The sequence below is a fragment of the Hyperoodon ampullatus genome (assembly GCF_949752795.1).
Source record: "Hyperoodon ampullatus genome assembly, chromosome: 8".
Lineage (NCBI taxonomy): Eukaryota > Metazoa > Chordata > Mammalia > Artiodactyla > Ziphiidae > Hyperoodon > Hyperoodon ampullatus.
The window spans coordinates 19,388,253-19,403,165 of NC_136921.1; the positions used below are offsets into that span (position 1 = coordinate 19,388,253).

At 49.3% G+C, this 14,913-nt stretch overlaps 2 protein-coding genes across 4 annotated transcripts in view; both read left to right on the plus strand.

Annotated features, from left to right (window-relative positions):
* Positions 1-80: 80 nt before the first annotated feature.
* Positions 81-6,554, plus strand: SLC23A3 (solute carrier family 23 member 3; the record flags this gene model as incomplete). Of its 3 annotated transcripts, none has more annotated exons than XM_079710408.1 (12): positions 81-245; positions 373-530; positions 644-765; positions 954-1,027; positions 1,353-1,534; positions 1,858-1,981; positions 2,136-2,244; positions 3,392-3,645; positions 4,160-4,265; positions 4,548-4,715; positions 5,723-5,818; positions 6,262-6,554. In XM_079710408.1, the coding sequence occupies 12 exons, from the start codon at positions 81-83 to the stop codon at positions 6,552-6,554; spliced, it is 1,851 nt and encodes a 616-aa protein (XP_079566534.1). The 3 variants fall into 3 exon arrangements, with proteins under 3 accessions (XP_079566534.1, XP_079566535.1, XP_079566536.1); XM_079710409.1 differs by having other exon boundaries at positions 644-741; XM_079710410.1 differs by lacking the exon at positions 3,392-3,645 and having other exon boundaries at positions 644-741; positions 1,889-1,981; positions 2,205-2,244.
* Positions 6,555-10,751: 4,197 nt separating this feature from the next.
* The window catches only part of NHEJ1 (non-homologous end joining factor 1), a gene marked incomplete at its 5' end in the record, with an annotated part of 72,554 nt that continues 68,392 nt past the window's right edge, over positions 10,752-14,913 (plus strand). The window contains 2 exons of the mRNA XM_079709781.1: positions 10,752-10,928; positions 11,374-11,586. Of these exons, the coding sequence (XP_079565907.1) occupies positions 10,752-10,928; positions 11,374-11,586 (390 nt within the window). The remainder of the gene's footprint in view (positions 10,929-11,373; positions 11,587-14,913) is intronic.

Consider the following 14,913-nt stretch of genomic DNA (forward strand, 5'->3'; position numbering starts at 1 on the left):
CTAACTTCACACAAACTCTGACCTCTTACTCTCCCTCCTTAACTCCAGGGCAGGCAAGACAAGACGAAAGGCAGGGCAGCATGAGCCGATCACCCCCCAACGCCATACAACTCCGATCCGTGGGCTCCCAGGGTACCATGGCTTCCCTGCCGCAGCCGTCTGCTGTCCGAAATCCCTCCTCTCACTCTTGGGCCTCTGTGTGTGGATGTCCTCCCTGGGGCCTCAGCTGTCTTCTGGCTCTGCAGGTAGGAGCAGAGGTGCAGGAGCTGGTACTGGCTGAAGGGGGTGTTTGGAGGGAGGAGGTGTGGCATGAGAAACCCTCTGGAAGTAGGTATTTCTGCCTATTTCTGAAGACTGTTCCTCTGCCTGCAGCATATCTTGGTCCTGGCTTCTCTGCTCTGTGCCTCCCACCTGCTCCTGCTTCAAAGTCTCCCTGCAGGAGGACCCTCTTTCTCCCCTGCCCAGCTCCTGGCCTCCAGCCTCTTTTCATGTGGCGTGTCTACAGCCCTGCAAACTTGGATGGGCAGCAGGTGAGGGGAACTCCCTGGAGAGAAGGGGACAGGGTCCCAGCGCATAGGAGAGGCTCGGGGAGGCTTTCAGCTGCCCCATGTTTCCAGACCTGCCGGGGCTGCTGTTCCTACAGGCTGCCTCTTATCCAGGCTCCATCCTTAGAGTTTCTTATCCCTGGTCTGGTGCTGACCAGTCAGAAGCTACCTCTGACCACCCGGACACCTGGAAACTGTGAGCACAGAGCAAGGGCACAGGGTGAGGGTGAGGTTGGGTGCTCACCTGAGCACACAGTTGTACGTGGGTGCAGGATTGAGATGGGGCAATGATGGGAGGGCTAGGCACCATGGAGTGCTGGAGCTGTGTCAGGCACCAGCCAGAACTGTAGAGCGATGGGTCTCCAACCTGTTTACCTCTCTCCTCTCCACGTCCACAACTTCTCCCAGCCTCCCTTGTGCTGCGCCTGTGTGGGGGACCTGGCTGCCATGGCCTGGAGCTCTGGAACCCTTCTCTCCGAGAAGTGAGTACGTGGGGATGCGGAGGAGAGCTAAGAGTGGTGCCCGACTGGGGAGGCTCTTGTTTCCACTTTTCAGGGACTGAGATGCTCTAGGACAAAGAGTTGGGTCGGGGGAAGCCCTCCTGGAATTTTTTTTTTTTCCACACCACGTGGCTTGAGGGATCTCAGTTCCCTGACTAGGGACTGAACCCGGGCCACGGCAGTGAAAGCCCGGAATCCTAACCACTAGGCCACCAGGGAACTCCCTGGAATTAGTTAAGATGTCCAGGCTGAGGTCATCTCAATTGAGCAGAATGTTTTCTCTTTGTCCACTTCTCCACTCCACCAGGTGTCCGGGGCCGTGGTGGTCTCCGGGCTGCTGCAGGTCATGCTGGGGCTGTTCGGGGGTCCTGGCCACTTGTTCCCCCACTGTGGGCCCCTGGTGCTGGCCCCCAGCCTAGTTGTGGCAGGGCTCTCGGCCCACAGGGAGGTAGCCCTGTTCTGCTCTGCTCACTGGGGCCTGGCATCGCTGTACGTAAGTCCTGAGAGGCGTGGTGCCCGGTGCGGTGTGTGGGAGCGGGGGAGGGCAGAGGTGCTGGCTCCACCAGGTTTAGCTGCCATCTCGAAAGGGACAACACTCTGTGGATCTGGAATCCAGGACTTTTGCTGGATTCATTTGTTCACCCTGACTTTCACCTTGTCTCCCACTGGCCCCCAAGGTGCCTTCCTTCCCCCTCCATGGGGGGCTTTCTTCTCCGGGACCCCCTTTTACGGTATTCTGCCGCTCCCACCTCCACTGCCCCGCCTCAGGATGCCTGCTTCCTCTGGCTCGTAAAGCTCCTTCCCTCTCCTAGGCTTATCCTGCTCATGGTGGTCTGTTCTCAGCACCTGGGCGCCCGCCTGTTACCGCCTCACCCCTGGAGGCGAGCTTCAACCTCTTCAACCCACACTCACATCCCTGTCTTCAGGCTCCTCTCGGTATGTGGAGGTCTGGGCAGGGGCAGTTGAAGTTAGAAGGGCTGGTGCGGAATGCTCGCTCGGCCCCCTACCTTTTGGTTTCTGTCTACCCCTCCAAGGCTAGCTTGAGAAGTTCTGGGGGAGGGGTTCTTTTCCGTCTCAGTCTTGTCCTCAGGTGCTGATCCCAGTAGCTTGTGTGTGGATCATCTCTGCCCTTCTGGGTCTCAGCATCACCCCCCGGGAGCTGTCTGCCGAGGCACCGTGGGTTTGGCTGCCTCACCCAGGTAGGTTTTCTCCTCCTCCATCTTCCTACTCAAACAAAGGTGTCTCTTTCTTTGGACTCTGAGTTAATGAAATTAGCTGTGCGGATTCTCAAAACACACAAGGGAGAGAAATTGCCAGTCTGAGGGGCAATGCCAGCCGCTCACCACAGGTGTCTTGTTACTGTTTAGAGACATCTGTAAGCCCCACCACTACGTGTTGATACTTCTTATCCAATTTACACATTTATGTTACTTACTCCCACAGACATTTGAGTTGGTGACCTGTGCACAAAGATTGCTTTTGAGGAGGCATTGTATATGAAATTTGCTCGCTCATCAATTTAATAATGGTCTGTTGAGTGCTTATTATGTGCTAGGCACGTGATAGGGGACATGGTGATAAACATGACAGACACAGTACCTGCACTCATGAAGCCTATAATCTGTTGGGGAATACAGATACTAATTAAATAGTGACTCAAGTAAATGTAAAATTGCATGCGGTAAATTAAAAAGGGCAGGTACCTTGTGTGATGGAAGTTCATAATGGGGAATCTGACTTTATTAGAGGGTTCAGGAAAGGCACTCTTTTTTTTACGTTTTTATTTTTATTTATTTAATTTTTAATTTTTAAATTTTTTGGCTGCACTGTGTGGCCTGTGGGGTGTCCCCGACCAGGGATTGAACCTGGGCCCTCAGCAGTGTGAGCATGGAACCCTAACCACTGGACCACAAGAGAATTCCCAGGAAAGGCATTCTTGAGGAAGTGATCACCGAGCTGAGATGTGAGAGATGAGTAGCTTATTGGATAAAGGCAAGAGTGAAGAGCATTCTAGGTGGAGAGGACAGCATATGCAAAGGCCCTCTAGTGGTCAGCAACACAACAAATACAAGGGCCTGAAACAAGGCCAGTGTATCTGGAGTGAAAGAAGTGAGGCAGAGTGTGGTGGGAGATGAGGCTAGAGAGAGAGGTAAGGGTCAGACCAAAGAGGACCTTGTAGACCACAGTAAAGGGATGGGTCTTTACCCTGAGTTTGATGGTTTTGTCCCAAGACATTATCTTCAGAGACAATGGGGCCTTTAGGGTTCTTGTGTCATAGGCTGTCAGAGGCAGGGGGATGCTTCAGACGTGAGTCTGGCCCCAAAGCAGCTCTTTCTCCCTCCCCAGCTGAGTGGGACTGGCCCTTGCTGACACCCAGGGCTCTGGCTGCAGGCATCTCTATGGCCTTGGCAGCTTCCACCAGCTCCCTGGGCTGCTACGCCCTGTGTGGCCAGCTGCTGCATTTGCCTTCTCCACCTCCGCATGCCTGTAGCCGAGGGCTGAGCCTGGAGGGTCTGGGCAGTGTGCTGGCCGGGCTGTTGGGGAGCCCCATGGGCACTGCATCCAGCTTCCCCAACGTGGGCACAGTGAGCCTTCTCCAGGTATGTGGACGGGGGTGGGGGGAGGGGAGCCGGAGGTGCAGGAGAGGGAAGGGGACTGATTGCCAGCTGTGCCCAGCCCTCTGCCAGGCACTTCACAGCAGTGATCTCATGTAGAGAGGTGCCTAGAAGTGGTAAGGGCTACGAGTGTGAGGAAGACACTAAATCACTACTGAACTCCTTCTGTGCCTCAGGCACTGTACCAGGGCTGAGGTTCTAGAGAGACGCAAGTCAGATGAAGTCCCTGCTCTCTTGGGGACTTCAAGAGAGAGAGAGGTGGACAATTTAAGAAAAAAAAAAAGATAATTTCCAAGAGTGATAAGTGCTATTTAGAAAACAACGTGGGGGTGGGATAGTGGTTGAGTAAGGGAAGCCCCTTTAGGTAGAGTGCCAGGGGATGCTTCCTGGGAGAGTGACATTTGAGTTGGGGTCCAAACGATGAGAGGGTGTCGGCCAGGTGAAAACCTTGAACGGTCGAGGAGGTGGCTGTGTGTTCTAGTGTGTCTTCGTCATCTAGGCTGGATCTCGGCGAGTGGCCCACTTGGTGGGGCTGCTCTGCGTAGTGCTTGGGCTCTCCCCGAGGCTGGTCCAGCTCCTCACCACCATCCCGCTGCCTGTGCTTGGTGAGTGGATGTATCAGCAGGACTGGTATTGAACCAGTACCCCCCAGCAGGGCCCAACTGGTTGCTGGTGGTCAGCACCCTTTCTTTCTGAATAACCTCCCTAATATATGGATGTATGTGTCAGCTGTCCTATTTTCTCAGCCATATCTTGGCCTCTTGACTGGCCTTCTCTGCTCCTGGGCCTCTTGGTGGTCTCTGCCCATTACAACCTGCCCTGGCCTGCAATACTCTCTGCTGTGCCAGCCCTCTCCCAACATCTTCAATTACTTCTGTATGAGACAGGTGGGGTGCTGGGGGTGACCCAGGCCGTGGTTCTGTCTACTGGATTCTCCAGCTTCCACTTGGCTGACATTGACTCTGGGCGGAATGTCTTCATTGTTGGCTTCTCCATCTTCATGGCCCTGTTGCTGCCAAGATGGTTTCGGGAAGCTCCAGTCCTACTGAGCACAGGTGGGAAGAGGGGGGATGGAAAGAGAAGTTGCTCTGCAGTGGGAAAGCAAGGGCTCAAGGCTTGAGTTTCTCTGGACTCCAGGCCCCCGCACCCAGAGAAGGGCTTTGGTATAGTCCATCCATTTGTTTAGCAAATATTTATTGAACACTGTGCTAGCCCCTTGGGATACAAAGGTGACTGCAGATGTGACAGTCTAGAAAAAGAGATGAGATGTGTAGAAACATAACTAGAAAGGTTCAGATAAAGAGCTATGGTGCTCGGCGGTGAGAGAGATGGCTTCTGTTGGAGATGATCTGGGTAACTTTTATGGAGAAAGTAACACTGAGCTGGTCTTGAAGGATGGTAAGATTTAAAAACATATCTGGTGAGAAGGTCATTCCTGGTGGAGGAACCACCATAAACAAAGACATAGAAGTAGGAAGTCATAGGGTATGTCCTGGGAGTGGCAAATAACTTCGCTAGCTCAGCTTAGCAAATAGCAGTGGTTCTTAACTGTCCCACAGAGAACATCTGGCAATGTCTGGAGACATTTTTGGTTGTTATAAGCAGGGGAGAGGTGATTGTTAGTGGCACTTAGTGGGTAGAAGGATGCTACTAAACATTCTGCAATGTACAGGACAGCCCCCTCAAACAGAAAAGTATCTAGTCCAAAATGTTAGTAGTACTGAGGTTGAGGAACCCAGGCTAGAGCACAGAAGGTAAGAAATGGGAAATAAGGTTGGGGCTTTTAATACCAAACTTTCGGGAGACAGGGAGCCTGGAACTATCGAAGCATATCTGGAGGGCACGTGTTTGCTCAGAAGATAGGGTGTTGAGCAGGGACCCTGTGGGAAGGGCCTGGGTGTGGGAAATAGAGAGCAGAGGGACAAAGGAGGGGGGTGGGCATGGAACAATTCAGAAAGATCTGTCCTTGGTCCAAGACTTAGGCTTAGGTTGGAAGTATTAGGCTCCTTGGCTTTGCATAGGATCAGAGTTTCCCCTCCTGCCTGGCCCCAACCCCCTGTAGGGTGGAGCCCCTTGGATGTGTTACTACGCTCACTGCTCACAGAGCCCATCTTCCTGGCGGGACTCTTGGGCTTCCTCCTAGAGAACACCATTCCTGGTAAGTTGAGGCCAGGCCTCAGCAGATTGGGGAATGGCCAGGAAGTCATCACTCTCTGGGTTGGGCAATGGCCTGAACACCCTCTCTCTCTCTCTTTTTCTTTTTTGAATTAAAAAAAAATTATTTTTTAAAATTTATTTTATTTTTGGCTCTGTTGGGTCTTCGTTGCTGTGCGCAGGCTTTCTCTAGTTGTGGCGAGCGCGGGCTTCTTATTGTGGTGGCTTCTCTTGTTGTGGAGCACGGGCTCTAGGCGTGCGGGCTTCAGTAGTTGTGGCTTGTGGGCTCTAGAGCACAGGCTCAGTAGTTGCAGCACACAAGCTTAGTTGCTCCACGGTATGTGGGATCTTCCCGGACCAGAGCTTGAACCCGTTTCCCCTGCATTGGCAGGCGGATTCTTAACCACTGTGCCACCAGGGAAGCCCTGACCACCCTCTCTTTTGCAGGCACACAGCTTGAGCGAGGCCTAGGTCAAGGGCTGCCATCTTCTTTCACTGCCCAAGAGGTTCGGACGCCTCAGAAGTCCAGGGAGAAGCCTGCTCAAGAGTATGAGCTTCCTTTCTCCATCCAAAACCTGTGTCTCTGCATTCCCCAGCCCCTCCGTTGCCTCTGCCCACTGCCCGAAGACTCTGGGAATGAAGAAGGAGTGCCCTCTGAGCCAGGAGAGACAGCCGATTTGCTGCCTGGCTTTGGGGAGCAGTGCCCTGGGTCTAGCAGAGAAGAAGTTAGGTCCCAGTAATTACCAGGAGTCCAGCTTCCACCTTGATTACTTTAGCCCTATCTCTCAGCTTGCTGGAGAGCCAGATCCCAGGCTCTACTTTCTCCCAGGGAGAGGATGTGTGTGTGTGTGTGTGTGTGTGTGTGTCTCACACGGGCCCACCTAAAGGTCTCATTTCCCAACAGGTGTGTTTGCCTTTCCTTCTCTTAATTAGGCTCAACTGTTCTAGAGCAGGGCCATGGTTTAGTGGGCCATGATTGAATGATGTTTTGCCTGTGAACTGTCTATATTCGAACCCCAGCATTCACTGATATTTATTGCGCTTCCTATGTGCAAGGTCCTGGAAATACAGATATGGATAAGACAGGGTCCCTGCCCTCTCAAACACTTATGGTTTAAAAAGACATGTAATTACCAACTAAAATCTAAAGCAGAAAGCAGTCTGCAATAAAGATCGAAACAATGCTATGGGAGCAAAGAGGAAGAAATAATGAATTCTGATTGGGGATAGTGGGAAAAGCTTTACATAGAAGCAGCACTGAGGCTGGCCTTAACAAGAGGATTTTTCGTTGTGGAACGGGGATGGGGAGAATTTTTTAGGCTCAACTATTCAGCTCGAGCAAAACAGTAAGTTGTACAAAGTGCAAGATGAGTTGAAGGATTTCAAGCTTCTCTGTGGTGATGGAGCATAAATTGGGGGTGCATGGAGGGAGAAATGAGACAGGAGAGGTAAAGGATGAGGTCAGACCATGGGATTTATGCCTGGGAGACTCATCTCTTAAACAACTCGAGTGCTGGTGGAGACCCAAAAGAGATATCTAGTGAAGTTCAATCCCCTCGTTTTATTTAAAAACAAAACAACAAAAAAAAGAGGTTGGACGCGTAGGGAAGGGAAATGACTTCGGGTTTATCAACAAATCCAAATCCGGGGTCCCCTCTCCTGCACTTCGTCCGGCATTCTTTCTACTCTGCGAGCGCGACACTGAGGGGCGCCACTACCCCTCCACCTCTCTACCAGGGGGTCCTCCAGCCTCTTCTCGCTTTCCCGGCCACGGAGTCCCTCCACCTCCAACGGCTCCAGTTTATCAGCTCCGTGGGCCCAGATGTCCCGCCCACATCAGGCTTGGGCTCCGCCCCAGTGTCCCAAGACCCCGCCTCCCCGTGGTTGGGGGGAAATGCCCCTACTCTAGGCCTTTCGGTTTGCGCGGGCGGGCCAGCTTGCCGCGGGGAGAGTGAGAGCTCTCCAGGCCGCTCACGGTAGGTGGGGTCGAGCTCTAATCGGGGCCAGGGCCGGGGCTGGGCGGCGAGAGATTGCTCGGACTCTGCGGGCTGGCCCTGGCAACGCGCTTCCTCCCCAAATTTTCCTCCCAGGAGGGACCCGCGCGCGGCCGGGGTTCTGGGACAGGCCTCCGGGGGTGGGTGTGGGCGGGGCCGGGGGGCCGCGCGTGCGCAGCTTGCTTTCCGGCCGCGAGGCGGGGTTTGTGCGGGTACTCCTATGCGGGCAGCTCGGCGCCACCAAGTAGCCGGTTTTCGGCTTTGTTGCCCTTTGAGGGGTACCGAGCCGCGCCTCATGCAGCCGGTGCTGTAAAAATAGAAACGTGGACGGTGAAGTGCTTTCTAGTGAGGGCGAATGGAAACTGGACGCCAGGCAGGTCTCCCGGGGTGGGGCTGTGGTAAAAGGACCGAGGGGCGGGGCGTGGCCCGGCCCGGACGGTCGCCGGGATTTTGCTGCCCTCTGCAGGATGGCGGAGGAACTGCGCCGGGGGAGGGGCTCACGGCCAAGGGGCGGGACTGGGGCCGACCCGCTTTAGGCCACCCCACTCCTCTGTTGGCCCTCGGCGCTTCCCCTCCCTCATTCAAAATAATAAACGGGTGACTCTGGTTAACGTGAGGGTTAAAGGCGAGATATAGAGGCCTCAAAGCAGGACACGCGTGGTGGGAGCAGCTAACCCAGGTCTGATGCTGAATTTCTCAGACCTTTTTAGGGGGCTTGTTGATCCCAGATCCCACATTTTAAACTCCTCCCCCACCCGCAAAACAAAACATACTGTGTGAGGGTCCTGAGCTTCCAGGCTTTCCGAAGTGACAGGCTCGGATAGTCAACCCAATTTTGGTGACTCTTAGAGCGCACGCTGGGGAGTGTCTGTAAGGGAGAGAAGGGCTTGGCGACTTGCTGTTTGTGACCGACTTGCCGTTTCTGACCTTGGGCAATGTGGAACTCTGGTCCCGTGAGGACTAGCTTAATCATTCCAAGATCTTCTCTTCCCAGTAGGAACAGCAGGTGGGAATGTGACTGAAATACCATCCTCTGAACACAAGGTTTTGAGGCTGCTGCAGATAAAAATCACAATATATATAGTTCTATTTCACCTGTCTAGTGACTGTACAAATTATGTTACAAGGCCACGCTTCAAAAACTAGGTTATGGTTGGAAGAATAATGGTTTAGATTGAGATGAAAATGACTGGAAGAACAGCACCGTGTTAACCACGCTAATGAAATCCAAGGATTTTCATTGTTTTCTTTGTATTCTAAGATCTGCGCCCCCCCCCCCAACTTCACTTTGTGTTTATAAACTGAAATTACATCACTTTTTTTTTTTTTTGGCTGCGCCACACCGCACGCAGGATCTTTGACCAGGGATTGAACCCGTGCCCCCTGCAGTGGAGGCATGGAGTCTTCTTAACCGCCAGGGAGGTCCACCCTTTTTTCTTTTTTTTTTTTTTTTACCCTCAGGAAAAATGATCAAACTGCCTGTAAAGTAGCCATAGTTACTGAACATCTACTAGATTAAGGCTACAAATTTAGTTGCTGAAGTAGAAAGGTTGGTTTCCAGGATGTGCAATAGGGCGTGATATCACTGATGGCCAGTGCCTTGGATGTGGGTGTGGATGATGAGTGAAGTGGAGTTAATTCATGGTTTCTGCCTCTGTGATGTGCTGTGCCTTATATTGACTTCTTAGTCATTCAGGGTCTTCTTGAAATGGGGTTGGGGCTTTTCTCCTTGCTTCTGGACACAGAGTTATTAGCTCTTTATTTGTGTCTCATTGATTCCTTTGAGAATTTGACCATAGCTGTGGACCTCTTCCCTCCAAATGGGTATATGCAGGTATGCACAAATTTTGCATATAATTCCAGAGGGTTTACATGCATAGACTCTAGATTAAGAATCCCTGACTTAGAGAATGTATATATATTTAGAGAAAAAATATATTTAGGGGGCATATAAATGTGTATATATATGTGTGTGTATATATATATATATATATGTATATATATATGTGTGTATATATATATATATATATATACACACATATATACCCACACACACATATTTAAAATTCTGAGAGCTTCCAGAGTATTTTTTTTTTAGATTTTATTTATTTATTTATTTATTTATTTATTTATGGCTGTGTTGGGTCTTCGTTGCTGCATGCAGGCTTTCTCTAGTTGCGGCGAGCGGGGGCTACTTTCCCCTGCGGTGCACGGGCTTCTCATTGCGGTGACTTCTCTTGTTGCGGAGCACGGGCTCTAGGCCTGCGGGCTTCAGTAGTTGTGGCTCGCGGGCTCTAGAGCGCAGGCTCCATGGTTGTGGCACACCGGCTTAGTTGCTCCACGGCATGTGGGACCTTCATGGACCAGGGCTCGAACCTGTGTCCCCTGCATTGACAGGTGGATTCTTAACCACTGCGCCACCAGGGAAGCCCAGAGTTTTGTTTTTAGATAATGATCAAATAATTTGAATTTCCTGCGCATGACACTTATGACGATGTTTTGTAAAACAAGAACTATTTCTTCTCTTCTAGAAGTTCTCGGAAAGGATAGCATTGACATATTCATTGGGAATGTGATAAAGATGCAACAAGAATGGTTTAGGTTTCCATATTGTTATATTATTAGAAAGCAGAAATACTAGTACCAATATGCTGAGGCTTAACCGCTATAGAAGAAGGAGATATTTTATGTTTTCTAGGAATTTAATATGGGAAAAAAACCCCTCAAAATTCTAAATAGATTTTTAGTGGCAAGAGGTGGTAAGGTTGGTGCTCAGCTGGTTATATACTGGGAGGGTGAAGGAGAGGGGGTAGAATGTAAATCAATGCCTTCTGTTTTCCTAGGATTTTCACAAGATGTATTTGATAGAGAACTCTCTGAGTGGTGTCCCCCCAGGCCTACAGCACCCTGCGGGCACTTTGCTAAATTAAGACTCTCCTGCAGATGGAGGAACTGGAGCAAGGCCTGCTGATGCAGCCGTGGGCATGGCTACAGCTTGCTGAGAATTCCCTCTTGGCTAAGGCTTATATCACCAAGCAGGGCTATGCCTTGCTGGTTTCAGATCTTCAACAGGTGTGGCATGAACAGGTGGACACTAGTGTGATCAGCCAGCGAGCCAAGGTAAGTGTGAAGAGAAGTACTGCTATGGGTGGCAGTGGACATAATTTCTTTCCTAGTGAAGGTCAGGGGGCATTGACCTCACCCAGCTCATTGGCCTATAGGTAGCCAAGGAAGGTCAAATTAGGTTGCTACAATTCCCATTAATGTTCTGCACTTCTACCTCTAGCCCTAGGATCTTTCCATATGAGTGTGTGTGTGTGTGTGTGTGTGTGTATGTGTATGTGTTTCTGTAGTGCATTCAGTGGAAGGCAGAATTGTGAAGTAGGCCAGTTGATCTCTCTTCTTTTTGTTTTCTTCTTTCCTGTTCTGATGTTTTTATTTTCCCTTCCCTTCCTCTTCTGCCCTCTGTCTTCATGTTAACCAGAGCTTCCCTTTGCTGTTACTTACCAGGGAGTCAGTTTCCTTTTAGCCCTCTCACCCTGTACAACGCTTGCTCTCTTTTTAGGAGCTGAACAAGCGCCTGACTGCTCCTCCTGCGGCTTTTCTTTGTCATTTGGATGATTTGCTTCGCCCATTGTTGAAGGACACTGCTTGCGCTGGCAAAGCTACATTCTCCTGTGATCGTGTGGCAGAGGCGCTGATACTCCGGGTGCGGAGTGAGCTGTCTGGTCTCCCATTCTATTGGAATTTCCACTGCATCCTAGCTAGCCCTTCGCTGGTAAGTGCAATTCAAATACGGGGTAGGGAAAGGGGTGCCAGCTGCTTTCCCTTCTCAAAGATTCTCAAATGAAGCTTTAGGTGGTTTTTTTTTTTTTTTTTTTTTTGGTAAACCCCATTTGACATTCGTCTCCAATTAGAAAACTTTCCTTGACTAGAAAGAAGGCAAAAAGGTTTCTTGACTGGTACATTCTTTCCTTACAAAAGGAGCATAGTTTGGGCCTACATGCTTTACCGGGTATCTTTATTCATTACTTCATTTATTCAACATTTATTAAGCATCTGCTATAGGCTAATTGTTGGGTGTCCAGATCTAAAACAATATAGCCTATTCCTGGAGTTCATAATCTAATGAGAAGGCAGACAGACAGGAAACAGGATAAATTATGGTATATACTTTGATTGAAATAAGCCCAGGATGATTGAGGATCTGAAAAACCTTTTTGAAGAGAGAGTTTCTGACCTGAGGTTTGAAGATGAGTAGAAAATAACTGGGAGAAAATAAAAAGATCATTCTATGCATGAATGCATTCTGAGAGGTGTGGAGATGTATAAGTGTGGGGCAAGTGGGGGAACTTCATGACTACAGGGAGCCGTGAGAAATGAGGTAGACAGTGGCCAGATCTTGAAGGATTCTAATGAGTTTGGATTTTACCCCAAAGGCAACAGGGATTCACTGAAAGACTTTAAGCAGGGGTTTAACACGATCCAATTTGTAATTTATCAAGATAACTCTGGCAGTAGGGTAGGCTGTATACCAGTGTTGAGTACTTTTCTGAACATTATCTTGTCATTTAATCCTCACAACTGTCCTGTCCTGCAAGATAAGTATTATTGCCATATTTCAGAGTAGCAAGCTGAGATTGAAGGTAATTTGTCCAAAGTCATCCAGTTTATAAATGAATGAGCTGGAATTTGACTCCCAGGTAGATCTGATTCAAGAGCCCATTTTCAGGGACTCAGAAGATAATGTCCTCTGCTCACTTGTAGCTTTCTAGGCCCCAGGAGCTTTTATTAGCAATTAGTTAGTTGAGAGTGAAGAACTAGTTTGCAGGAATTACTTCTGCTTGTCCTTCCACCCTTTTATATAAACAGAGCTTGTTTTAGCATTAGAGGACAGGGTCTTCTATGGGGGTTCTAAGGTTGTAGGTTTATCAGCAGAGGGATCTGAAGACAAGCGGGCATCATTTCCTGTCTCCCTTCTTTAGTTTCCCAGAGGTAGTGTGATGCTTTGGCAACAGTAGGGTGATGGAACAAAGTGCTTTTCAACAAACTGTTCCGTTTTTGATCTAGTATTTTTGACCCAAGCTAGTCTTGAGTGTTTGGAGAACTGCTGCTCATTAACCTCTGAATTTTTTTTTTTTTTGCGGTATGCGGGCCTCTCACTGTTGTGGCCTCTCCTGTTGCGGAGCACAGGCTCCGGACGCGCAGGCTCAGCGGCCATGGCTCACAGGCCCAGCCACTCCACGGCATGTGGGATCTTCCCGGACTGGGGCACGAACCCATGTCCCCTGCATCGGCAGGCGGACTCTCAACCACTGCACCACCAGGGAAGCCCTAACCTCTGAATTTTTAAGGCCCATAAACAGTGCTTAGCAAATAATAATCACTCAATTTTGTTGATTTTAATTGAACTTCTTGTGAAAATTTCCACCTTGCTTTAGGTAGAATTTATCTATCTTGTTCAAAACCCCTGTAAATTTTTCTAAGTAACACCAGGAGGCACTGTTCCCTCAATAATGCTTGTTATGGCACCAAAATATTTGGGCAGCCTTGGGGAAGCCCTAGCAATAGCTACTCTCATTTTATATCACACAGCCCTGGAAATTCAGAAGAGTGAGATTGGGGAGGCAGTTCTTGTTGGAAGCTGATGGGCTCTAATAGTTTTTTCTTTCAAAAGAATACACTAATGAACACTTGTATAATGATATTATAATTGAAAGTAATGGGTGAAGAAAACCTATCTATTCTAGGCAAATTCCTCTAATTGGGGAGCTGCAATTTAAAAAGAGGCAACAGGGGCTTCCCTGGTGGCGCAGTGGTTAAGAATCCGCCTGCCAATGCAGGGGACACGGGTTCAAGCCCTGGTCCGGGAAGATCCCACATGCCGCAGAACAACTAAGCCCGTGAGCCACAAATACTGAGCCCGTGCTCTAGGGCCCATGAGCCACAACTACTGAGTCTGTGTGCCACAACTAGTGAAGCCTGCACGCCTACAGCCCATGCTCCACAACAAGAGAAGCCACCGCAATGAGAAGCTCGCGGACTGCAATGAAGAGTAGACCCCGCTCGCCACAGCTAGAGAAAGCCCGCACGCAGCAATAAAGACCCAATGCAGCCAAAAAAATAAATAAATAAAATAAATTATAAATAAATAAAAAGAGGCAACAGTGTTTAGAGTGGAATGAATCTTGGTTGGCCATGGGGAGAACAATTTATTAATAATTATGCTTCAAGGTATATTATTAAAAGAAGAAGAATACCATCCCAGGGAAATCCCTGTACCTGAGGAAGCTTTATAGGGAAAAAGTTAGAGCCAGTGGACACCGGTGAGGATGTAGGCGGATGCTATTTCAGGCTTGTGTGTGTGTCTGTGAGGTCACACAGTCATAATTTTTGTTTGTTACTCATTCTTGTCATAGTTTTTATTTAATTCTTTTTGAATGAGTAACTCATGCAAAAGGCAAACACTTCAAATAGCATTTAAGGGTATGTAGGGAAGAAATAGGTCTTCTTTCTACTCCCTTTCCAGTCCCTCATTTTCCTTCTCTGAAGCAACTACTGCTGTCAGCTTCTTGTGAATTCTCAAGGAAAGCCACATATATATGTGTGTGTATATGTATGTATATATACATATATATATCAGTATATATAAATATACTCATATAGTCAAATACATATCTAGATATATGTATTTTCATAAATGGCAGCGTTCTGTTCACAATGTTCAGTACCTTGCTTTTTTCACTTAGTTTTAGAACGTAGAAATCATTCACAGCAATACATTTAGAAGACCTGCCTTAATATTTTTTAATGGCAACATAGCATTTTTTTTTTTTTTTTTGCGGTACGGGGGCCTCTCACTGTTGTGGCCTCTCCTGTTGCGGAGCACAGGCTCCGGACGCGCAGGCTCAGCGGCCATGGCTCACGGGCCCAGCCGCTCAGCGGCATGTGGGATCCTCGCAGACCGGGGCACGAACCCGTGTCCCCTGCATCGGCAGGCGGACTCTCAACCACTGCGCCACCAGGGAAGCCCGCAACATAGCATTTTGATGAATGAGTTTATCAACGTGTATTTAATTGCTCTGCTGCTAGTAGACACTTAAGT